This window comes from Peromyscus leucopus, chromosome 13, assembly GCF_004664715.2.
Source record: "Peromyscus leucopus breed LL Stock chromosome 13, UCI_PerLeu_2.1, whole genome shotgun sequence".
Taxonomy (NCBI): domain Eukaryota; kingdom Metazoa; phylum Chordata; class Mammalia; order Rodentia; family Cricetidae; genus Peromyscus; species Peromyscus leucopus.
In genome coordinates, this window is record NC_051074.1 from 13,224,940 (window position 1) to 13,251,129 (window position 26,190).

The 26,190-nt window shown below is 38.6% G+C and overlaps 1 protein-coding gene across 1 annotated transcript in view; it reads right to left on the reverse strand.

Moving 5' to 3' along the window:
• Positions 1–25,968, reverse strand: part of Slco4c1 (solute carrier organic anion transporter family member 4C1) — a 57,106-nt gene extending 31,138 nt beyond the window's left edge. Inside the window, exons 1-2 of the mRNA XM_028879085.2 lie at positions 25,472–25,968; positions 21,699–21,962 (exon numbers count right to left, since the gene is read on the reverse strand). Coding sequence (XP_028734918.1) covers positions 21,699–21,962; positions 25,472–25,814 — 607 coding nt within the window. The 5' untranslated portion in view covers positions 25,815–25,968. The remainder of the gene's footprint in view (positions 1–21,698; positions 21,963–25,471) is intronic.
• Between the last annotated feature and the right edge of the window lie 222 nt (positions 25,969–26,190).

Here is a 26,190-nt window from a genome sequence, read left to right on the forward strand (position 1 = left end):
AAAAGAAAAAAAAAAAAAAAAAAAAAAAACAGAAAAAAAAAAACTAAAGAATAGTTTTATTAAGATTAACACTGGGTTGCCATCACAATTCATGGAGAAGATGAAACATATGAAAGCATTTCATCATGAAATGAAGCAGTTGGAGCAATTATTGAATGTGGAGGACAGAAAAGCAGAAAAAAGACATCAGAAGCAATGCGAAGCGGGAAGCTACCTGTGCTGGCAGGATCAGGAAAGAGAAATTTAAAATCCCAAAGAAATGAAGACACATTGGAAAGAGGCACAAAAGGGAGCATCACAAACAGGAAGGGACGTGTGGCTGAAAAGAGAATCCCAATGGAACTAGATCACAAAAGCAGGAAAAAAAAGACACAGGAAATGTATGTAAGCAAAGTAGATGGTGCCCTGAAACAATAAGACAAAACACCCAAAGACACAATTTAAGAAAATGACATTTGAATTAACAAATGGGAATTTAAATATATAGATTTCATTTCTTTTTTAAGTTGGTGTTCAGGGTACATGTATCGCTGAACTCCAGCACTGATTAATTTCAATATGCACACGTTTGGACTGCTGCAATTTTGCACAGGATACCTGCACACTGCATGTCATGAGTCATAAGAACTAAGCAATTTCTGAAGACAACAGTGGAAAAAGGTTGTTGGGTATTTTGTGCCTCCATTCTTATAAAGTAACCAGTCAGTTAAGAATATAATCTGATAAAGTTTCATGATATATTATCTTCATGTACTCAATTATTTTTTAGTCTCCACTAATATTCAACATCTTATGGGACAAACTTTGGAAGAAATATTAGTGAGAAGTATGACACTATAAGTAAAAGAAACAATCCAAGATAATTTATTTCAATAGCACTTGTCTATAGATGTATTTAGTTCTTGGCATGAGTATATACAGAATTATCTAATACTTTAAATTATTTTCTGCATATATTGTTTTAAAACCCATTGAATTCAAGACACCAGGCTGTTTTTATCTTTATTATTATTATTATGCGCGCGCGCGCGTGTGTGTGTGTGTGTGTGTGTGTGTGTGTGTGTGTGTGTGTGTGTGTATTATCTACACACTTTGGAAGCATGGAAAGTGGGAGTGCATATGAAAGCCAGAGAGGACATCAAGTGACCTGCCCACCACTTCACACCTTATTCCCTTGAAACAGGATTTCTCACTGAACTTGGAATTAGATTTGACAGTCAGGAAGTCCCAGCAATTATTCTGTCTCCAACTCCCATGGCACTAGGGTAAAAAGGCAAATGAATGACCACATCTTGCTTTTTACAAGTGATGGGATTTGGACTCGGATCCTCATGCTTGTGTGGAAAGTGTTCTTCCTTGCTGAGCCCACTGCCCAGATCCCTTGCTTAATCTTTTCTAATCAATTTTCTTCAATGGCTAGTCCAAGGCGATGTTATTATACAAAACTCATCATCAGAACTGGGACTACAGTATAGTGGAATGTTTGCCTAGCACCCTCAAAGCCCTTGGTTCAACTTTCAGCATTGGAAAAAAAAAAAGTTTGTTATTTTATCTCGTAGAAATGTCTTGAACCTCCATCTCAAATTATTGAAGTGATCTGCACACGTACATCCTTTCTGTTTTAATTACAAGACCCCAAAGTACAGGCCAGTGTAGCCTGAATGCAAAAGGAAATGAAAGGTTGGTATTGCACTGATAGACGAAACTACGTTCACTCATTTCCTCATGAAAACCTTCCAGAAGCTGCCTACTTCCACCTGTGCTACAAAAAATTCAGCCATCTTCTAGTAGAGAACTTTGAGATATTTCCCATCCCACTAAGACCTGGTAGGCATAACCAAAGTCTGATCAATGCCTAAAGATTTAGAGGGTGTTTTCAGACGCCAAGCAATACTAAGTGGTATGCTTCTAACATAGTGTGTAATGCAAATAGTGGATACTATCATGGGGTCCGGATGCTAAGTCCTAGAAATTTAACTGCTGTAATAGAACTTAAATGACTTCTGGTTTGTCCTTTATCTTCTGGCATGCATACACATTACTAGTTGTTTTCAGTACATCAAATCCAATTAGCATAACGTCATCAATACTGAAGGCCAGTATGCCATTCTATGGGCTAATGAAATGATCACATTGTTGGAACTATTGTTACTAGAGGCCAAATAATTGTTAGCTGTGGAGGGATCTCCCATACATTGCATGATGTTGAGAACTGTCACTGTTCCTCCTCTAGAGACAGCAGAAGCATCTTCTGCTCTAATAGCTACAATCAAAAACATCTGCAGACATGGCTAATTGTCTGCAGCAGAATGTTATGGCAAAAAAAAATCAGGATGATTTAAATAATACTGGAGTAAGATGATGTTTGTGAGCTAGTGCCTGATGACCTGAGTTCAATCCCATGAAACAATGTAGTAGGACTGACTGCAGCAAGCTGTTCTCTGGCCTCCACATGCAAGCAATGCCCTGTACATTCAAAATAAATAAATAAAACATAACAAAAAAACTTAAAGAACAAAAAGACTTTTTTTTAAAGGGTGATGACAGTGTGATTGTATTGTGCTGTGGGATGTTCTGTATGTTAAGTGTGTTGCTCTGACTGGTTAATAAATAAAACACTGATTGGCCAGTAGCCAAGCAGGAAGTATAGGCGGGATAAGAAGTGAGGAGAATTCTGGAAAGTGGAAGGCTGAGTCAGAGAGACGCTGCCAGTCGCCACCATGAAAAGTGAGATGTAAGGTACCGGTAAGCCACGAGCCACATGGCAACTTATAAACTAATAGATATGGGTTAATTTAAGATATAAGAACTAGATAACAAGAAGCCTGCCATGGCCATACAGTTTGTAAGCAATATAAGTCTCTGTGTGTTTACTCGGTTGGGTCTAAGCTGCTACAGGACTGGGGGGTGAGAGAGATTTGTCCTGACTGTGGGCCAGGCTGGACTGGAGAAAACTCCAGCTACAGTATTGCTCTACAGAAAAGCAAACCACCCTGTCTTTGTAAATAACAAGTTAAAGAAAACATGTAAAACCAATAACTGTCAGGTGCCTTAAGAGTTCCAGAAAAGATACCAACTCTGCTGCTGGAGCTGGATCTGCAACAAGTACCACCACCTGCCTGCGCTCTCGGTGATTGACAGTTGTTCTCCATTACTTTGTTCTGAGTTTGCACTGCACAAATATGTGGTAAAGAGAGATAACATTTTCAGAATCATTCCTACATCTTTCAGATCTTAGATGGTGTGACTGAGTTATTTATTCCCCCAAGGATATATAGTCTGGATGTAAACAGTCTGAATGTTTCTATTCCTTCTTAGCAGCTTCAAAATGAAAAGGTTTCAGAAGTTTTGAGATAGATCTGGGAGACTCAACACATCCTATGATTCTAGTCCTTCAAAGAGATCTGCCTTCCCCATAGTTAAGGACTCTGGGTCCAAGAAAGAGCTTAGGCTTCCAATGTTATAAAACATTAAGGATCTACTCTCTAAAGGATTCAGATTTGTTTTTGTCATCAGAGTTACAATTTTTCTACTTAGATATTTATTCCACTCCTTGCAACCTATGTGGGAACTTTGCTTCTGAAGGTTGACATCATTTTGTATCTATGGTCAGAGTAGGCAGACCATGAGCATTTAGCACAATGAGCATTCAGTAGAACTTTTGTGAATTTATTTTTGAAAAGCAATGCTTATTCTAAGAATACATTTTAAAATGAGACTTTATAGCAAAGGCCTTATGAGTTCATTCTGTTTTTAGACATTTATAAAGCCATATAAACTTTAACCCCTGAGAAACATAAGCCATTATGACTCCTGCACTGCTAAAAGACTGATCCAGAAATAGCAGAAATGATATAAGCGTCAAACATAATAATTGACAAATTTGTATGAACTAAACATTAGAACAACATTTAAAAAATCGATATAAACGCAAAGAAAGTCAGAATATGTTTAGAGAGATGAAAATGCAATTATAAACTATTTCAATACATGGCAAATATTCCAATAAAAAAAAAGTCTGTTCTTGGGTCCAGTGAACTCATCTTCTAGCAAATGCCAGGTTAGCCTTTAGCAGATGAAATACTACAGAGCTTTTCTCCAGAAGGAATTCAGCACTGCTGAAGTCCAAACACCAGCAATCACAAAGGCCAGAGAATGCAAACTATAACCCCATTCCAGCCCCTGGACTGTTTTTATAAGTAGGAGTTGATTGAAACACAATACGCCCACTTTTTTAATGCGTTGCTAGGTCCACTTTCTTGAGACAACAACAATGTTAAGCAATTGTAACAGAATGAATAGACCTAAGGCTTATAGAAAACATTTGCTGACCTCTTACACTACAATGTGGTTGTTCAAGAACTGTGTCTTTTTGTCTACTTCTGCAATGCGTGTATTATGAAAATAACTGTTTTGCTCTTGATTATAGAAAGATTAAAACACAATGGACAGCAGTAAAGATTAATCTTTGTGGAGCAAAAATCAACTTCAGCAATTACCAGTCCAAGTCCAATCTTGTTGTGTGTTGACTTTGAAAAAGAATCTAAAGCATCACATTACTCAAAGTTAGTATTCCATTACGTGGTTGGCTGTATTGTTTACTATCCAAAAATTATTTGCTCTTCCCTAGGAAAACAAATTTCATTCCCCCATTGACATTAGGACTAGCATTTTTTTTTTTTTTGGTTTTTTTCGAGACAGGGTTTCTCTGTGTAGCTTTGCGCCTTTCCTGGGACTCACTTGGTAGCCCAGGCTGGCCTCGAACTCACAGAGATCCGCCTGGCTCTGCCTCCCGAGTGCTGGGATTAAAGACGTGAGCCACCACCGCCCAGCTATCTTTTTTTTTTTTTTTTTTTTTTTTTGGTTTTTCGAGACAGGGTTTCTCTGTGTAGCTTTGCGCCTTTCCTGGAACTCGCTTGGTAGTCCAGGCTGGCCTCGAACTCACAGAGATCCGCCTGCCTCTGCCTCCCGAGTGCTGGGATTAAAGGCATGCGCCACCACCGCCCGGCTTTTTTTTTTGGAGGTGACACCTGTTTACTGACAAGGAACAGCCCAGGCTTGAGAGGTTCTAGGTGAATGGAGTAACTTTTGGGGGGCACAAATGCATTTAGCATTTCAGTTGCTTTACACAGTAAAATGTGGAGGTGAGATATGTCACTTCAGGACAATTGGATTGAGAGCCTAAGGCTGACTGGTCATTTCTTTTTTCTATAATTTACAGAATGTATATAAAGTTCCTCACCAACCTCAACCTTCAGATAAAGATGACTAGACTTTAGCTGTTGCTCACTAATGAAAAACACACAGAGTAAATTTGAAATAGGCATGACTAGAGACATCTTGGGGTTGTTGCTAATACATAAGCCAATGTATCCAGTCTGTAGGTTACAGGTCCTTCATTCAGTCACACCATAAATACATTCAAAGAGTTACATTTTACAAATATGTTACAAAATGCTAGGGATGCACTGATAAAGCAGACAGAGGATTTCTCCTGTGAAGATAATATATACATGCTTTCACCTATTTCCCCTCAAATACAATAAAAGTCATTGTATGTATATAATAAAAACAATTAGGACAGCCAAGGCTACATAAAGAAACCCTGTCTCAAAAAACCAAAGTAATAATTGTTGTGGGATAATTGTACACTGTGTGAAGATGTACTGTTGTGATTGGTTTCATAGCTAGGCAGTAGATATAGGTGGGACTTCAGGGCAGAGAGAAAATGCTGTGAAGAAAGGCAGATTTTCCAGTGAGACATGAAGCTACAAGATGGAAGAGAGGTAATGCCATATGACAGAATGTAGATTAATATAAATGGCTTAATTTAAGTTATAAGAGCTAGTTGATACAAGTCTAAGAAAAGGCCAAGCTTTCATAATTACTAAGAAATCTCCAGGTCATTATTTGGTAGATGGCTGGTGGGACAGAGAAAGACTCATTACAGAGTGTTCAACGTGGGGAACATATTTCCACATAGGACCCGAGAAAGCTTTAAAAAATGTTCCAAGGACACCAACACAGGGCCAGATGCTGCTTCCTAGTCCCAACATCTCTCAGGCAAGCTGCAGTGTACAGAGACATGGCTCCCAGCCACTGCCTGCAGGCTTGAGCCAGCCAGCACTATGTGCAGAGCTCCATGGCAGGGTTAAGGTTTGGCTCGTGTGGTCAGAGAAGGTTGCAGGTTCACAGTAAAGTGGTCAAGACCAAGAAAATCTTTAAACAGATACAGTAAAAAATGGATATAGACAGCCATAGTAAAAATAGTTTAAAAATAATAAAGTCTTGAAAAGAGAATAGAATCATATATATATATATATATATATCATATATAGATATATACATATAATAGAATCATATATACATAAATATACATATATGTGTGTATATATACATATATATGTGTATATATAATTACCACATAAGTATGGGAAATACACAGGGCATCTAAATCTTGTGCGGTGCTTTGTTGACTTTAAAGTCTTTTAATGCTGATGAGCAAAGAGTTTCTGCTGAGAGAAACTCAACTGTGGAAGGGACTGTTGAATTAATCCAGCCTATATACTTTAGAGATGTCTAGGCTTCAGTATGGAAGCTAGGAAATATGCTGCACTGGGGCAGAGGTTATGCCTTTGTTTCCTCAGGAAACAAAAAGCTATGGATTCCTTCAAAGTTAATAGAGATCAGATTTGACCAGGGGAGACCTCCTGAGGATCTTGGCTACAGCTATGAGAAAGGACTACAGGACAGGTGATACATAAGCTGATCCCTCTGCATGGGAACAGCTCTGAGACTGGATGAGACAGGATAAATCTTATTGGCTAGAGAATCAAAATGACTTATTATTACATGCCATCCTTTCATATGGCATGGGTCGAGGTTTGGTTATACAGTCCAAATGGACTTATAAAGTTTACAGATGCCTTTTACCTGCTCAAACATAAGAGAGAAAATCATCTTTATCTAACTTATACACACCGCACATTCCATACTTGTGCTAATGCAGTATGTTAACTTTAAAAGTTTGTGTGTTATCAGAACAAAAGGACCAGATACCAATGAAGACAAGTGGCTCAGGTGATCCAGCTTCTCAGAATGTCTCTGATTCAGTTTCCTCAAAATTCTGCATCCAGAACTACTTCAAAGTTGCCAGCTGAGAGGGCCCAGCCTCACAGACTACTCTGACAAGGAATTCAGATGAGCCCTACACTTTCTCATTACACAAAGACTGGACAACAAATGATACAGCTTTCTCCCAGGATTTGAGCATTATCCCAATTTTCTCGGGGTCCCCTAAAGATGCTGCCACCCACAGACAACAAGAAGCAGTCTAGGAAACATGACATCTACATCCCCAAGATGTGGGGTTGGTGGTTTCTGGTCATTTGGTGGATGTTAATCATCATTTAGTGGGGTTATTTGAAACTTAATGGTCATGATAAAAAAAAAAAAAACTAAACCAGGGAGGTTAGACTCAAATATTTCCTTCTAAAAAAGGAAGAAGATATAGAAATGATAGGATAAAATGGTAGATTGTTGAATCTACTTTAAACTAAAAAGCAACTATTAATCTCAAATGTTTTATATTAGTATGGATTTTTGTATATTGATACAATTTTTAAATTATTTTTGTCAGAACATGCTCTACGTATGTTTCTATTCTTGTTTAAGATATTTTTGTATATTGATACAAATTTAAGTTTATTTTTTTATACTGTATATATGTTTCTACCCTTGTTTAAGGTATTGTACCTATGCAGCTCATTTAAAAATGTAATGTATAATTAAGAAATATAGATTAAATATAGATTAAAAAAATCTACAAGTCAAACTTGTAGTCACCATGTTAGGTATGTTTTCAAGGTTAAACAAATATATTTTAGATAGGTAGCTGGTCTTCAAATACTTGAGAGACCTACAAAATATGGCATTTAACATGTTTTAATAACCTAAGGCTTTTCATGGCAATGAGACATGTCTCTTCCTGGAAGTATCAATTTACTTCAAAAAAGGATGATGGGCATCAAAGAACTTCCATGTGGAGCTGCTTTCATTGTGGCAAAGTTAGCCATTGGACAAGAAACTGCCCTTGCCTTGACTGCTGACAGTGTGCTGATCAAATTGGACATGCAGAACACAAAAGAAAGTGACAGCCGAAATTTACCTAGACAAGGTAGGAGAGTCCTTCAAAATTCCTGCTTCACAGAAAAGTTTGTCATATATTCTAGGCCTGTAGGCCAAAGATGGATGCCCTAAATGTTGCAGAGGAACCTTGAGGTGACTGTCCAGGCAGCCAGAGGTCTCTGTCATTTCTTAGTTTGGGAAGTTATTTGCTCTGTACTTCCTGTTTAATCAGGTAACATTATATCCTTTTCAGGTCTCTGATGGGGTTGAAGATTAGATAGCTTTAGTTATGGTTTTCTCTAGTTTTGATAGAAAATAATCAGGCACAAAACATTGGCTTACCAAGATAGGATAGATAATGGAGTATTTTCTTTGAATTTGCAAAATACATATGTACTGGACATTGTAAATGTAATTCTTACTTGATAATTGTTCTTATTGTATATAGTTTTACTGTACTAGAGCTACAACCTTTCCTTTTTATTTAGAGAAAAGGGGAGAGTGTTGTGGAATATTTGTACACTGTGTGAAGATGTATTGCTGGGACTGGTGTAATAAAAATTTGAATGGCCAATAGCTAGGCAGGGAGTATAGCTGGGACTTCCAGGCAGAGAAAGAATGCTGGGAAGAAGAAAGGCAGAATCACCAGTGAGACACAGAGAGTAAACAGTAGCTACAAGATGGAAGAGAGGTAATGCCATGTGACAGAATGTAGATTAATATAAATTATAAGATCTAGTTGAGACAAGCCTAAGCTAAGGCCATGCTTTCATAATTAATAAGAAGTCTCCATGTCATTACTTGGAGCTGGCTTGTGGGACAGAGAAAGACTCATTACTACTACTACTACTACTACTATAAATAATAATAATAATAATAATAATAATAATAATAATAATAATAAAAAACAATTATAAGAATACTCTGAGGCTGAAGACCAATATAAGAATACTCTGAGGCTGAAGACCAACTGGCTAATGATATTGATTGTCCAAGAAATTGCATGACAGTGGTTTCCTGAATATTGTTTTTGCTTCTTTTATCACAACTTTGGAACAAAACCCAGAGGACAAAGGAAAAGTAAGGGCACTGGCTCCCAGCAAGGTCAAGAGTCCCAACCCTAGGGCTGATTGATGCCCCACAGGTGGTTGAGATGTCCATTATCTAGTAATGCTGCATCCATCTCCTTTGCTTCTATGGAAGCAAAAGAGGAAGTCCTACATAGCAAATTCAGGACATTCTGCATAGTCAGTGAGAACAAGGCCAGCACATGCTCTCTGTGTCAGTAAAATCACTCCTATCTCTCAGAAAGCATGTTATCAGTAGTGTTCTAGAGTAGATCCAGAGCATCCACTCAACAAGGAGCCTCTTTCCATCATAGGTGTTAAGAAAGGCCAATAGGGATCCTGGACTTCTTCATCTGCTAATAATAATAGAGCACCACTTACACCACCTTGAGCCCATCAGAGTCTTGCAAAAGCCAGAAGATAAATCAGAAAGAAGTGTAAACAAGCAAGAGTTGAGAGATGGGTGTGCAAGATGATCTCCACAAGTCTGAGAACACCCAGATATACCCAGGGAGGAGTAGGCTAGCCAAGGCTAGAGAGAGACCTTCACCCCCAACACACACACATAACACACACACACACACACACACACACACACACACACACACACACACAGAGAGAGAGAGAGAGAGAGAGAGAGAGAGAGAGAGAGAGAGAGAGAGAGAGAGAGAGAGAGAGAGGCTTTCAATATCAAAAATCAAAGGATTTCATAACAGAATCTAAAGACAACAAAGAATAGGGAATTAAAGAAGTGTTTGTTATTATACATAAATCTGAAATTGTAGGTGAAATGGATCGGTCCCACAAAAGGGACAAGACAGAGGGGACATTTGAATATCCCTGTAGCCGCTAGGGAAATGAACATTTGGGAGGAGAGGACTAAAAAAAAATTGAAAAATTCTCAAAAATCTGAATGGTATGATGGTATCACTTAGTGAATTCTAATACACATATTAAAAATTCAAATCAATTCTAAATATCAGGAGGCAGAGCCAGGTGGATCACCATGAATTTGGGGCCATCCCAGCCTACACATAGAGATCCTGTTTCTATTCCCCTGAAACAAAAAACAATTCTAGATAATTTTTTTTCCAAAAATAGAAGGACATTTTCAAATGAACCCAATGCTCCTCTGAAATTAAAACCAAACAGACAGAAAATAAAGGAAAATAGCATCTCTTATGAATAGAAATAGAAAAGTTCTTGACAAAATATTTCTAAATAGATCCAGGCAGTAGTGGCACACAGCTTTAATACTAGCATTCAGGAGGCAGAGGTAGGCAGATCTCTGAGTTAAAAGCCAGCCTTATCTACAAAGCAAGTTCCAGGACAACCAAAACTACACAGAGAAAAGCCTGTCTCAAAAACAAAACAAAACAAAATTACTAACTAGAACTCAGAAGTACACTGTACAAATTCCATATAATTACCAACCAGAATTTACCCTGGGATGCAAGGTTGGCTTAATACTCAAAAATAAAATAAATAAAATGAGAATATTAATTCTCACCACTTATTTTATATAGGATCTTGCTACATAGACTTAGGTAGCTTAATACTCAATGCATCAAACTTGAGGCAATCCTCCTGCCTCCTGGTTTTGGTTGACAATACGGAAATGAACCACTATCCCAGCTACAACTTTCTCTCCTCTTATTCAAATTAATCAGGACATTCTAACCAGTTTAGTCAAGCAGGAAAAGGGAGTTAATTTCAAAGAACTATTTTAAAAAAGACACAAAACTGTCAATCAATATTTGCAGAAGGCACAGTCATCTGCATAGGAAACACAAAAGAGTCCAAAAAATAAGTTCAATAAGTAAAAAATAAGGTCAATAAATTCACAAGGTACAAGATAAAATATAAAATTTATTATGCTTCTGCTTACTAGAAACCAACACAGACAATAAATGTAAAGTAGACTGCTGCCTAAGTAATCCCTTCCAAAGACAAAAGAAATATTTCTGCATGAGTCTATCAAAACAAGTGCATCTCGTTCATGCTGAAGTTAAGACATTGATGGAAAACAATTTTAAAAATTAGTTTACTCTCTATTACAGTGAAAAAGAAGCCACAACCAAAAACAACTTCAGGGAGAAAAGGGGATTCTTTCACTTCTTTACAGTTTACCGTGAACAGAAATCTGGGAAGGAACTCAAGGCGAGACCCTGGAGGTTGGAGCTAAAGCAGAGGCCATAAAGGAATACTGTTGACCACCTTTGCTTTGCCTGGCTTGTTCTGCCTGCCACCTTATACTTCCCAGGACCACTTGCTGACAGACAAGTCTATCTAACAGGCATATTTTCACTTGACATGCTCTCTCCCTGATTCACAACAGAGTAAAATATATGTACAATAATTACTATGAACTTAACTAAGGAGGTATAATAAGACTTCAACAATGAAAACTTTAAATACCAATAAAGAAACTAAGGAATAGACTAGAAGATAGAAAATCCTCCCATGCTCACAGATCAGCAGAATCAATATTGTGAAAATGGCTGTATTGCCAAAACCAGTCTACAAATTCAGTCAAATCTATTCAAAATTCCTATAACCATTTCCACCAAAACAGAAAAATCAATTCCAAAATTCATATAGAAACACAAAAGACTCTGGATAGTCAAAATCAAACTGAGCAAAATAACAAAGTCAGAGATATCATAGTTATTGATTTCAAGATAGAATCATGAAAACGAAAACAGTAATATACTGGCACAAAAAATGGACACATGAATGGAGCAAAGGTCCCCAAAATAAATCCTTACACAGCCACTTGATTTTTTAACCAAACTGCCAAAAACATACAATGGACAATACCTTTCAACAAAATGTGCTGGGAAAATTGGATAACCAAGTGCAAGGAATCTCTCGGCATGCACAAGGGATGCATTCAAAATGGGTGGAAGGAGACTGTAACTTTGAAACTGCCAGAAGAAAACAGGGAAAGCACTTTAAGGTATAGGTATAGACATAGGCTTTCTGAAGAAACCTCCAAGAATTGACACATGGGAATGCAGGAAATTAAAAACCTACACCCAATTAACAGAGTCAGGAAACAGCCTACAGAGCGCGAGAAAAATCCTTGTCAGTTTCACATCTGTCAGATGATGACCTTCTAGACTATATAATGAACTCGAAAAATAAATTCAAAACTCCAAACAACCCAGTCTATAAATGAACTAATGAAATGGCTGTTGCTCACAAGACAAACCACACTTTAAAACCTGTTCAACAACCTTATTCGCCAAGAAATGCCAATTAAAGCCACATTGAAAATCTGTCTTTCCCTGAACATAATGTCTAACCATCAAGATAAGAAATATAACAAACGCTGGTAAGGGTGAAGAGAGAGGGAACTCTTCTATACTGCTGGGGCAAAGTAGTACTAAAGTCAGTATGGAGTTCCTCACCAAACTAAAGGTAGTACTACAGTGCAATCCAGCTATGACACTCCTGGACATACGCTCCAAGTATTCTGGAGCAATACACCATAGTGATATGTACCCATCCATGGATATTTCAGTACTGTTTTTAAGAACCAAGTCATAGAATCAGCCCAAGTGGTTGTCATATAGATAAAGAAATGTGATATACATGCACAGTGGAGACTTATAGTCTAATTTTTGTTACACTTACTTGTGTTTGCATATATGTGGGTGGCTACAGGCATGGTATGATGCATAAGCACAAATCAAAGAACAACTTGTGAAGTCTGTGAAGTCAATTCTTTGTATTGATCATGCAGTTTTTAGGGGTGGAGCCTAGATCATCACTCTTGGGGTCAAGCACCTTTACCTGCTGAACCATCTCACCAGCCCATAGGGGAGTTTTATTCAGCAATAAATAAGCATTAGCTAGAATCATTTTAACCAGAACTATAAAATGTAATAAGAACATAATAAAGGAGAGTTGATTCAATAAATTACCTATAAAATTAAGTGATATAAAAATAATATTCTATAGACCCACCTCTATTAATAGCAAAGATACCCAACACATATTAAAAGTAAAACATGTTTATAATCATGGTTCTACCACTTGTTTTATTAAAGTGGCTTTTAAGTACACATGCATAGATATGTATATGGATGTCTTATAATGATGCCTGGGTGTTAGGGAAGAGTGTATGAGATTGCAAGGGTAGCAGTAAGACTATACACTACTCTGTGATTATTTCTGAACACATGTACATTTTAAAAGACTGAACAATGTTAAATTAATAGTGAGTAACCTAGGTAATGCTATCTTAAGATATACTTCCTTTTTAATTCTGTTTTTACTAGTTTGTCTTTTTTCTGAAAGTCTTAGAAAATCCCATTACTATGTTTAAAAATCAGAGAATGAAGATTGTCTACTAAAAAGGCAATATTCAACTGTGTTTATAGGTGGATCCAATTATCTGAGCTACACTAGGTAATTCTTCTCTTGTGTCCTAACATGAAACCTTGGGCAGCTTGCTAATGTGGTAGTTTCAAAATGTTTGGTCACATTGGCAAGGCATCAAGACCAAGTTGCTTCTCTGAAATGGAAGTACAATCTACGGAAAAGTTTTTATTTATATTGTATTGTAACTACCATTGCCAGTAACAAACAAAAACCTGACAGCTGTTTTAATTATCATGCCTCATAATCCTTTGCCCCTATTTAAAGAACACTGAACCTCCCATCAGGCACAGTCTTAACTGTGAGATTATGGTCACCCAAACTTCTGGTTGAAGGAATCTAAGGGGTGCCACATAGCTGTCACACAGTGCACAAACAGAACTTCTGCTCGACTCTTATCTGAGCAACTTCATCTAGTGTACAATAGGATTAAAAATAAAACAAAAGAACACATTAAGGCTGATATTGACCAATTTGTTCCCTTTTAAGGAACAAGACTATGAAAATAGAATTTCCTCATTTTTTTTTTATCTTGCCACAAACCACATTTTTGCCAATCTTTCTGAGGAAGCTACAAAAAAAACCCATTACTTAATTTTCACCTCCCACGAATTCTATCTACTCAGATACAACTATGCTACACCTCACTTGAATATCACATCAGACATCACTTTAAAAATGCCAGCACCCCTCAGTGAAGTCAGTATTTTATTAAGTAGTTATGGCAAAAGTCAACAATGGTTTCAAAGCATTTCCATAGTATTCTGAATTTGCTTCTCTTTTTAGCTTCCTTTTTTACACTGCAAACTTTCCGATCTAAAATGTTACTAATAAAGGCATCCATTGATGGATAAGAAGTTTTGCTCATATGAATGAAGAAAATTTTAATTCAACACACACACATACACATGCACACCGGCTTTGGCAAGTATGATCTGAGAATCCCAACATCAGTATTGGCCACGGGACGTCATCTTCATACCCATCCCTTTTTTGTTGACTTCACTTCTTTGCAGCTCCTCTTCCAGGTTACTATTTTAGCGAGCAAGTGTAGAGAAAATTGGTGTGATTCTGTCATAGGTCTGAGTATATGTTTATGGCATCAATAGCATGCGAAGTAGAATATTTGCTGAACAAATGACCACTGCAGTATTAAATACACAGTGAATAGATGCTTCCTATAGAGACTTATAAGAAGGCATGTGGTAGCACATGCCTTTAATCCCAGCACTTGGGAGGCAGAGGCAGGCAGATCTCTGTGAGTTCAAGGCACCAAAGCTACACAGAAAAACCCTGTCTTTAACCCCCCCCCCCAAAAAAGAAGGTGTGTCCCTCCATGATGGATAAGTACTAGGCAATAATAAAGGAAACATTAAATAAAAACAATCACCCAGAGTAATTACTACTAGATACCCCGAATTTTATTTTCATGTGAAGCATTTACTAGCCCTGAAGGTTAGCTCTACTCCTTTTATTGTATGACCTACATTTACACTAAAGCATTTATTTCATTACATCATGGTGTAGTCTCGCTCCTGTTCCTCTTATTTGTTGCAGAGCAGTGCACTTGAAATATAAAAAAATAAGAGTGAGTCCAATTTTTAAAAGTATCACCCAAGAAGGAATCCTCGTGATAAAACAAAAATCACTTGTATAGAGTTAACATTTAAAATACCTTGGGATTCTTTGACACGTCTTCTTTAATATACAGGAACAAAGATTCCAAATTTTAAGTGCACAAGCAAGAAAATTCTGCCAGAGTATAAGATAAAGGAGAAGATAGAAACTAGAAATTAACTCTCATTATACACATTTTCTTAGAGCAATTTGTTTCAAGTGAGCTACTCAGGGCCACCAATCCTTCCTAACCTACAGATCCTAAAATGTTAGAAATCTAATGCTCTGCAAATAGAATTTGTTTCTCATTGAAGGTTACCTTCTTTGGGATAAAGGGGACAGAAAATAGTAACAGGAACGACAATTGATTAAAAAAAAAAGCTTTGTTGCGTTCAGTAATGACTTTCCATGTTTGAAAGTGACTTCCCAGAGTCTCTTGGAGAGATGCAGAAATTATTTTACTCAGCAACATTATTTGCTTATCCAGAAGGAATAAAGATGACATTGAATAAAACCAAAGTGTTATATGATAAAGATTTGCTACATTTTAAATAATAGCTTTATCATTCATTAGCTAAGATTACAGTTTCCGTAAGACACATCAAAAGACCAGTTGTGGCTGGGCATTGATAGAGCCACCCTTTAATCCCAGCACTTGGGAGGCAGAGGCAGGCAGATCTCTATGAATTTGAGGCCAGCCTGGTCTACAGAATGAGTTCCAGGATAGCCAGGGCTACACAGAGAAACTATGTCTCAAACAAAAAGACCAAATGAACAAAAGGCCAGGCATGGTTGTGCACATCTTTAATCCCAGCGTTCAAGGGGCAGAGTCTCTGGCCAGCCTGATCTACAAAAGAGTTCCACAACAATCAAGGCTACATCAACAATGAGTGTCTAGCTGTGTGTGGTGATTCACACCTATAGTTAGAAAGGTGGTAAGACCAGAGTTCAAGGTCATCCTCAGCTACATAGAGCTCAAAGCCAGCCTGGGTTTGACTTTGTCAAAAAATCTAGCATAAAAAGTGGATGTCAATACCAGAAGTGAAAAGATAAGTTTTAAGCAGTGTCATATATTAGTTATTTGAAATTTTTATGACACTTTTCCGTTTTCAAATCAGTAAGTTCAACTTAACCCCTAGGAGTATTTATTTCTTTAAAACTTTCTCTCTTTTGTATCCAATAACAACAGCCAGAACTCCCCTGTGATATATTCCATCATCTCCATTCAAAGTTAATCACCTCCAACTTTTATGTCCCTATAAAATCTCCAGGTGAGGAAAGCCATCTTTCTCTGGGATCTACTTTGTTTTTGTACAAAACAGTGGGAAACCGTGCTGGTCCAAGTTCCTCCTTTCTACCTTCGCTGACTCTCACAGTCCTCTGTGTCATTCTCACACCTGTAGACATTTTACATGCTACTCATATTTCATATTTTGTTTTCATCTACCCACTGACTATATTACATTACTTTAATCTCCTCAGAGAGATTAACTCATCCAAAGTGATTTCCCTCAAGTTAACACTATCACAACTATTTCCTCAATGTTCGTTTCCAATGAAACTATAGGGCAGGGGTGATTTTGGTTAATAACATGAGTTTTCATGTTATTTATTTTTGTTGTTGTGTTTGTGGCTTTTTGCTTCATTGTTGCTTCTTTTTCTTTTCCTTTATTATTTTTTTCTTTTCTTTTTTTTTTTAAGTGTGTTCAAGACAGCTTTTCTCTGAGTGCTGGGATTCAAGGCTTGTGCCACCACCACCCAGCTACATTAAGGATTTGTAGTGTTTATTTTTGCTTTGAAACAGGGCCTCATGCATTCCAGGCTGCTAACTGAATTGCTGTGGAGCCTGAAGGTGAACTTGAACTTCTAATCCTCTGACCTCTGCCTCCCAGAGCTCAAACTGTAGTCTGTGCTCTGCTCGGACCTAAATTCTGGCTGCTATATTGCTAGAAAAGCTCCATCCCAGCTCCCTGCCTTAGGTATTATTACATCACTCATGAACAAAGTGTGTCTTGGGGCTTCTAACTTTCAACATACTTGTTTTCCTTTTGTAATGCCAACCTTTTTCTTTTTCTGTATTTCTCAGAATTAGATAAATAATTCCTCCGTTTTTCCAGGTTTCCACAGTTGTGAAAGTGAATTAACTTATTTGAACAAAGAGATTGTGTTGTTGTTGCTGTTGTTGTTGTTGTTTTATATGATACTTGACTTCTTGTACTAAGGAAGAAGGACTGGGGACACAGCTCAATTGGTAGCTAGCTAATCATGCAAGAGGCCCTTATTCTCCACTCCACAGAGTCGCAAGCGGTAGCATATGCCTGTAGTCCGATAACTCCAGGTGAGAGCAAGTGAATCAGAATGTCAAGGTCATCCTTGCCTACACACAGTTCAAGGCCAGCCTGAGTTACATGATACTCTGTCTTGAAGGAAGAAACTGTTTAGGCTCAGAAAAAAAATATTTAAATCATCCCAATATCTAATAAATCATGAATAATAAACATAAAAATCTTAAAAACAAACAGGGCACTAAAGGCAGGATTAATTTTAGTAGTTGTTTACCATTAATGAAATCAGTATGAAGTTATTGGATCATTTGCTGTAAAATTCTAGACAATAACAGAAAAGGTATTTATGAGTTCAACATTAATTCTGTGTTCAAATGCATGCGTTCTTTCAGACATGTAATGCAATTTTACTCCTGTAGTCTATGTTAAGGAAAAGCTTTTCTCTCTCTAGCTCTCTGCCTCTATGTGCACAAGCCATAATGGCATGTTTGCTGAGGAAAAAAAAATTTACAAAATTCAAAACAGTAGCTAAGCATGTTTGCATATATTGACAGTGTGAAGAGTAACTAACAACCCTCCCGAAAAGTCAAAGTGGCTTTACCAAACATTAGAGTAAAGAAGCCTTTCTGGTAAAGTGTTTGCACTTCAAGGACCAGCTTGTGGGCTTGTGCATTTAGGCTAGCATGTTTAAGTATATGTACTGAACACTGGATATAATAAGCATTTCATCCTGAAGTTAAAAATTCTTGATTTCCACTCCTGACTCTGTTCTCACTAGTCCTACACATTCTAGGACACAGTCCCAGGTGGTCAAGGCGAACACAGAGGGTCAGTCTGGCTAGCTTCCACTCTGCATGTTCACTTCACAGCACATTTTGCCCTTATGATTGTGCTGACCACAACTGACCATTTCTGAAACCCATGAGTTTTTTCTCTAGCCTGAAGAACATCTCTAAAGATTGTTCCTTCATTATGTAGCTACCATCACTGTAGTCTTTCTTGGAACCCACTTAAGAGACTTTTAACCTTCAACTGTCTTGTTTGCTTGCTAATTATGTATCCTTCCTCAAACAGCAAATGACATAAAACGTTTACTATTGTTTTTCCAAGTCCTGGGATGACAGACATATGTCCCCATGTCCAGCTTCTTCACTGCTGTTATCTTAGTACTATGTGTACTCCACGTAAACAATATTTATTACAGACATGGCACAGAACCATAAAGGCAAGTTGAATTTTCCCATGTCAGTGGTCTACTCAGTGTGATCTACTAAAATACTGAAAATTGTCCAGAAGAGCAGTAAGAAGCTTGCATAATACACAATAATTACTAAAAGTTTCTGCTCTTGCTTCAGGTTCAGCTCTGAGCCAGTTCTTCCCACACACTGCAAATGCCTTTCTTATTTGTAGGTATTCCCCATTGGGATATGGAGAGTTGAGAATGGCTATAACTTCAGGTGTGTGCCACAGCCATGGGAGATAGACTGTGAAGATCACTGACACAGAGGTCAAGGTTTTGTAGATGAGGTACTTATGTTTTGCTTTATAACATTGGAGGCTTGTCAACAAAACTCCTTTAAGAACAAGGAAGTTAGGAGGACATGGTTAGCAGGCACACACTCTTTGTCTCAACCTTCTGGAGGCAGAGGCAGGTGGCACTCTTAAATTCAAGGCCAGCCTGGTCTATAGAGCGAGCTCTACGACAGACAGGGCTACACAGAGAAACCCTATCTTAAGAAAGAAAGAAGGAAAGAAGGAAGGAAGGAAGGAAGGAAGGAAGGAAGGAAGGAAGGAAGGAAGGAAGGAAGGAAGGAAGGAAGAAAAAAGGAAGGAAGGAAGGAAAGAAAGAAACCTTACCAACCAACAAATAAGTAAATAAGAATATAGGCTAGAGAGATGGCTCAGAGGTTAAGAGCACTGACTGCTCTTCCAGAAGTCCTGAGTTCAATTCCCAGCAACCACATGGTGGCTCACAACCATCTGTAATGAGATATGATGCCCTCTTCTGGCCTGCAGTCATATATGCTGTATACATAATAAATAAATAAATAAATAAATCTTTTAAAAAAAAGACAGGTGTCCTTTTAAAAAAGAAAAAAATAAATAAGAACAAGAAAAATCTTACACAGAGAACCACAAGAAACTAAAGAAAGTAAAGAGCAGGAAAATCGACTTCTCCAGGAAGAGCACACCAATTGGTTATGCAATAGTAAATGGTCTACTTTGAAAACGTGCATACAAGTAGCATTATACAGACTGAGACAGTTATGTTTAAGAAAAAAATATTTATGTGTATATATATTTATTCCTAAATGTAACATTATATATATGTTCATATATATATTCATAGACATATGTACATGTGACAAAAAACAGGCCATGAATTTAGAAAAGAGCAAGAAGGGTCTATGGGAGGTTTTAGATGGAGGAAAAGGAAGGGAGAAATGCTATAATTCTACTATAATCTCAAAAATAAAAAGTTTAAATATACATATGTTAACCCCCCCCCCCAAAAAAAACCCAAGAAACTCAACTGGTTGACTGCAGCAGTAAGGGTCTAACCACTGCAAACACAAACACACTCATCCCATCCCAGAATCGGGAGTCTGTTCTTCTGAGGCAGATTAGATTGAATGTTCTGTGCTGTTTAGATTTCAAGGTGTAACAGCACAGCCTATGCTGCAATGTGTGCCTTGTTCCTAAAACTACCCCCAGTGAAATCATGCAGTTGGCCTTATGCAATGTTGCCCAATGCCAGATAATACACTACAATTAACAGTAAGTGCTCCTTCCGCGGACAGTATCTTCTCCTATCTTATTTATTCTAAATTTTTCATATTTTAAGTGCATCCTCTCTTCATCCATATGCTTGCATTTCCTATTTTTATGTCTAAATGAAGTATTCTTATATAATAAATGTACTCCTAAAACTGAGCGCATAATACAAAGCAAAATACCGAGAATGCCATTTTATTCCTTGTTATCTTGCAATTGGGAAATCAGTCTTGGGAAACATTACAATTCTAATATTATTTTTCAAGATGTTTATTTTTATTATATTTGTAATAAATAAATAAATGTATGAGGCTAGAACTGGTCACCAAATCCATTGAAATTGGAGTTACAGATGGTTATGAGACAGACACCACATGGGTGCTAGAAAGCAAATCCAAGTCCTCTGCAAAAGCAGCAATTGCTCTTAATGACAGACACCTCTCCAGCCTGCTTTGATATTATTTCTAATGTTAGCACAAAAAATATTAAAATCTTCACTTTCAACAAAGAATGCCTAGGGGATACAGAAATGGCTCATGGGTTAAAAGCAATGGCTAGTCAGTCTTCCAGAGGGCCCAGATTTAATTCCCAGCAACAACATGGCAGCTCACAACTGTTTATAGCTCTAGTTCTAGGGAGATCCAACAAAAACACATCCAGGCAAACACCAATGCACATAAAATAAAATCAATTCATTTTTAAAATTTTGAAACACAACAACAACAAAAAAAGAATGCCTATAGTGCAACATCTCGATTTCTCTTTTATCTTTCCAGGCCTTTCCCACACTTAACCTAATTTCTAAAGGCTTCTCAATATTTGTTATTGCCAGTCCCAGAAAGGACATAAAGCTGCTAAGGTGAACTCCACAAGTCCCAAGCACATTCCTCTAGCTCTAGTGTAATTGTTTTACCATTAAAAAATGATTGGGGGAAAAAAAAGGTCCATCAAATTTCCTTCCAAGCCTTTGAATAATGACTTTGTTTACTCAGGGTAACATGGTCTGCAGGTCACTCTGAGGCTACATGTCCAAACTAGAGCCAAAGGAAAAACTAGGCTTCAGTTCTGAGAAAATGTCCTGCTAGGCCAATTCACCTGCACTGTCTTAAACCAGGAATGTGCACGTCCAGCACACAGAGGTGAAATCACTGCAAGTAACAGCAGTACAAAAGAAAATCTACGAGTCTCGAAATCCAGTAAGCTGAACACCTGAAAGAGTTCGTTTCTGTTTGAAAGGGACCGTGCATCATATGGGGAGTGAGCATCAGAGAAGCACAAACCTGGAGGACCACTGATGTGACAAATAATGTACAGTCTGTCTCTGCAATCTCCTACGTTATGCAATCCACACAAAGCAGCAGAGGAGACTTCAGCCCTTACTCTACTGTCCACATGTCAATGAACCTGTTTCCATGCAAACAAAAACATAACAGAGACTGACCTTCAAAGACGGATCCCAATTCATATTTTCCACTGAAAAAGTGTGGCAAGGAAAAGACCAGAGCTCCCAGCCCTATCATGAAAGATGCAAACGCAAGCCAGCGAGGTTTGTGTCCTCTCTCACCGAAGAACGATACAAATAAAGACAAAACGCAGAAGGAGATATCGTAACTGGATGATATCAAACCGGTCAGTGAGCTCTTCATTTCATAGCGCTTCTCGATGGTGGAAATGCTAATGTTTACTAGGCCATTTACAACAACACCTAAAAAAGAGCAAATGCGTTGTTTTAGTTTCAGTGTGTGCACAATTAGCAATGAAAACCACTAGGTTTTGCTATTTTCAAGTGTAACAATTCTGAAAGTCTCAAAGTTAGGCAGTCCAAACATATTTCCTCCAAAATCATTTCACTTTTCACATTGTAAAATTTTATGTTTTCAGGTGTTCTACAAAAGCAGTGTTTACTACATGTTAAATTATCGTTATTTGTCTGAATTCACTTTTCTTTCACTGACGAACAAAAGTTAGACTAGTAAAGTCCCGAAAAACCAGTTTTCTAGAGAGTTCTTAAATTCAGCACACTCCACAAACTCTTTGGAAAGAGGACAGCAAGTACAAGAGACCGCAGAGGACGGATGTTACAGCAAGGTTCAATTACCTGCTTAGTCTCAGACACACTTATCTGTAACTACAGTTCAGCCTGAGCTAGTTTCAAGAAGAGGAAGTTGAGCTCTCAAGTCTATTTCTTTTTTCTAACACTTCACAAACACTAAGTGAAGCTTTTGTTTCCCACTTTGAGATATGGTACTTCAAAGTCCCTTGGCTGATCTAGAATCTGCCTTGGTTACTCAAGTACTAGGATTATAGGTATGTACACCAAGTCCATCTTAGAGACATCACTTAAAATGTACACTATTAAAAAATAAATTAAAAAAATAAACATCATTTGACCACTAACATTCTAAATCACATTCAAAAGAAAATATAGAAGAAAATGCTACATAGAATCTACCTGCCTGTTATAAGAATAATTAGTAAAGGACTAGGAGGTAAAGAAGACTGAGTGTCCAATATTGACCAATTTTAAGAGGTCTTGTCCAGATACAGGTTAAATCTGCAGGAACAGAAATGTGACAATAAGCTAAAAACTAAAAGTGATGAAAGTTTTAGTTAAGGGTATTTATGAGCTACTAAGAAAATTTTTCATTATTAATTGGGTTGAATATAAACATTTCATAGTAACTACAGTTTGTCTTGTTTTATCAAGACTGCAACTGAAAATGTATTAACAAAATTGGTATAACAGCTTTCAATGTCCTAAAATTGTGGGGTGTGTGTGTGTGTGTGTGTGTGTGTGTGTGTGTGTGTGTGTGTTTCTTCTTTTTAAACTGTAAACTAGTTAGTAATTTGGAGATTGTCAAATGACATGTGTAAAGCACCTAGAAACAACTTTTATAAGAAAGCAGTTACCTGATAACACAAAAAATTTCCCAACTAAACATCAACCTTCCAATATACCTATGACAATGATTTAAAATTAGTTCTGTTTGGTGTGATGGTGCAGACTTTTAATTGCAGCACTCAGGAGGCAGAGGCAGGAGGATCTCTGTGAGTTCCAGGACAGCCTGGTCTACAAAGAGAGTTCCAGGACAGCCAGGGTTACACAGAAAACCCCTGTCTTCAAAAAAATAAAATAAAAATTAGGTACTAGAAATCATTGCTTTTACAGTAAACCTTCATTTTGCAAATATCTAGAAGGAGATAAGCATTTAGCCCTGTGACTCCCCAATTCTATGCTGTACACATTCCAAGAGCACTGCATTTGAATCAGTTCAGAAAGAATGCAGACTATTTGATGTGTGAGGATAGGAGGCTCCCTGGGAGGTTGAATGCTGAGATACCCATGGCCTTTGAGAAATGCCTCTTCAACTCCTTCCTCAATTTGTTTCTTGCCTAATCAAATGTCTATTAATATATAATGGGATATGGACTTCCCCAGGGTAGGGAGACGCACAGGAATACACTGTCAGCCACTGAAACCTAAACTTCAGCATAAATTAATATACTGGGTTACTTTCTTCTCAGACTACTTTTCTTAAAGCCTAGTAAATGATGCTTTAAACTAAACCAGACACCCCCTCCAGAGAACCAATTCTATCCAATAATAACTTAAAACAATACTTTATGATGAATATAAAGTGTCTTAGAGTAACATAGACATAGAGTGAAATGTAAGGTAAAACAAGATCTATTTTACTTTTTAATTCTACACAGCTATAGCAATGATACTCCACTGTCACTAGCTTCAGGTAACTACAACCACCAGGTAATTGGAAAGGAAAGTGGAGGGATAAGAAAGGTGGAGCCGGGTAGTGGTGGTGCACGCCTTTAATCCTAGCACTCGGGAGGCAGAGGCAGGCGGATCTCTGTGAGTTCAAGGCCAGCCTGGTCTCCAAAGCGAGTTTCAGGACAGGCACAAAGCTACACAGAGAAACCCTGTCTCTCGAAACAAACAAAAAACGGTGGAAAGGAAAATGGCTATAGCACAAATCCTCAGGAAATGAGCTGAAAGCTACTTAGGGTTAACAAATATTTACTTAGCACCCAAAAGGTGCAAAGAAAGAGGCAAGTTCCTTCAAACAGAAACAAAACAAGAGCAGAAGACAGAGACTTCAATTTAGTTTTGTTTGTTTGTTTGTTTGTTTTTTTAAATTAATTTAGCAAAGAACAATTTCCAGTAACCAACCCTTCACTCTCTCCTGGGTTGCTTTCTTTCAACCAATGCTTGACTATTACAAAATTGTTTGAGGTTATGGCCCAAATAATACCAAAACGAACTTGACTTTCAGCATATCTGTCCTTCAAACTGTCCCACCTTCTGCCCATCCCTCCCCGGTTTATCTCGTTCGAATAACTTCCCGTTTATTCTATTCCTTGCCTTGGGGGCAAACCGGCTTCCTTCAACTTCTTGCTTTCTGCTTCCTTTCTTTCCAAAAAGCCTACCTCCCTCCGCAGCCGCCACACCTCGCACTCAGCAGCGAAACTCGGTTTAGATCACAAACTCCTGGGGGGATAAATCTAGGCTTAATCTGTTAGTCCCAAGAGAACTGAAAAGAGATCCTAGAACAAACAGACACTTGATAAAGAGCTAATAAAGGTTCACCTCTTCAGGGCTGGAAGCTTTTTCTCCTTTGCTCACTGGGTTGCACCAGTGCCCATATTCTCAAATACACAGAAAATAGAATTACCCACATTTAATCTATGCTACATAATTTAAGTACTTCTACCTGCTCCCCTCCTTTCAGAAAATCAGTCCACTCCTATTTGCAAAGCTTTTAATTCTTCCTAGGTGCAAAACAGATTAAACAGCTGACTCCCCTAGATCCCAGTAGACAGTGAGGTTTTAAAATGCACACCAGACTACCCTAAGGCTTATCGTTTTCCCAAAGGAACGCATTCATAACCTTCCCCAGAGGAATCCACTCCGCGAAACTGAGGCAGAACACAAAATAGCAAAAACTTGCATGCCAGGTTTTAAATGATGCTATCTAAGGAGGAAGCTAGAAGAGGACCGCTGAAAGGGGTGGACACCCGCGGGCAAGAGCTTCTTCAAGTTCCAAGCCCAAGGTGTGGGGGTGGGGGTTACCTAGTGCAGCATTAACTACCAGGTCAATCTGTGGGGTTCCCCTATACCAGCCTCCTCTTCTTCCCCGGCTCGACCCCACCCAACCACCAGCTCAGCCAAAGTCCCCAGAAGCTGGCGCTGGACTTTACCTTGCGTGAGGGCCAAGAGGCAGTAGTGAAGCAGAAAGCCTTGGGGAGTGTTGCAGAGCTGGAGACACCTGGGGTGGAAGTCCCTCCACCCGCAAGGTCCCTCCTCTAGTTCGCATAGCTGTGACCCCGGCGGCTCCTCCGAAGCTGGAGGAGTTGAAGAAGGCAGAGATGGCTCAGACGACTTCTGGGGCTCCTCAGATTCCCGAGGCTGAGAATCCCCATTCTGATTCCTGGAGGTCACAGCAGAGACCTCCACCTGGGAGGGAGAAGCAGACGCACGGCGTGGGGTGTCCGGGCTGGAAGGGACGAAAGCCGGGTTCTCAATTCCTTTGGCGCTCTGCATGGTCAAGAAGGGTTCTCTGGACTCCAGTGTCTGAGATCAGCCAAAGGCTGGTTTCTTTCCTGGCTCCGCCTCTGGGCAGGTGACAGCGCCCTAGTGCCGGACCAGTCTCCGCCTCCGGGCCCTCCCCTGCTGGCACATCGTGGCCACCGCAGCTTCCAGGACACTCCTGGAGAGCTGGGTCCTCCGCATCTCGAGGTGCCAGCGCTGTTCTCCGCCACACCTGTCGCCGCAAGTGACAACCTCAATGGTCTGCGTGGGCGTGAGACCCGACCTCCACCGGGTGAGGGAAGGGGGCGGCAGTATCGCAGTGTCGTGGATGCGAGGGCGGCACGACGTGAATCTCGGTGCAGAGCTCTTTTCCCAAGCCCAGGGACTG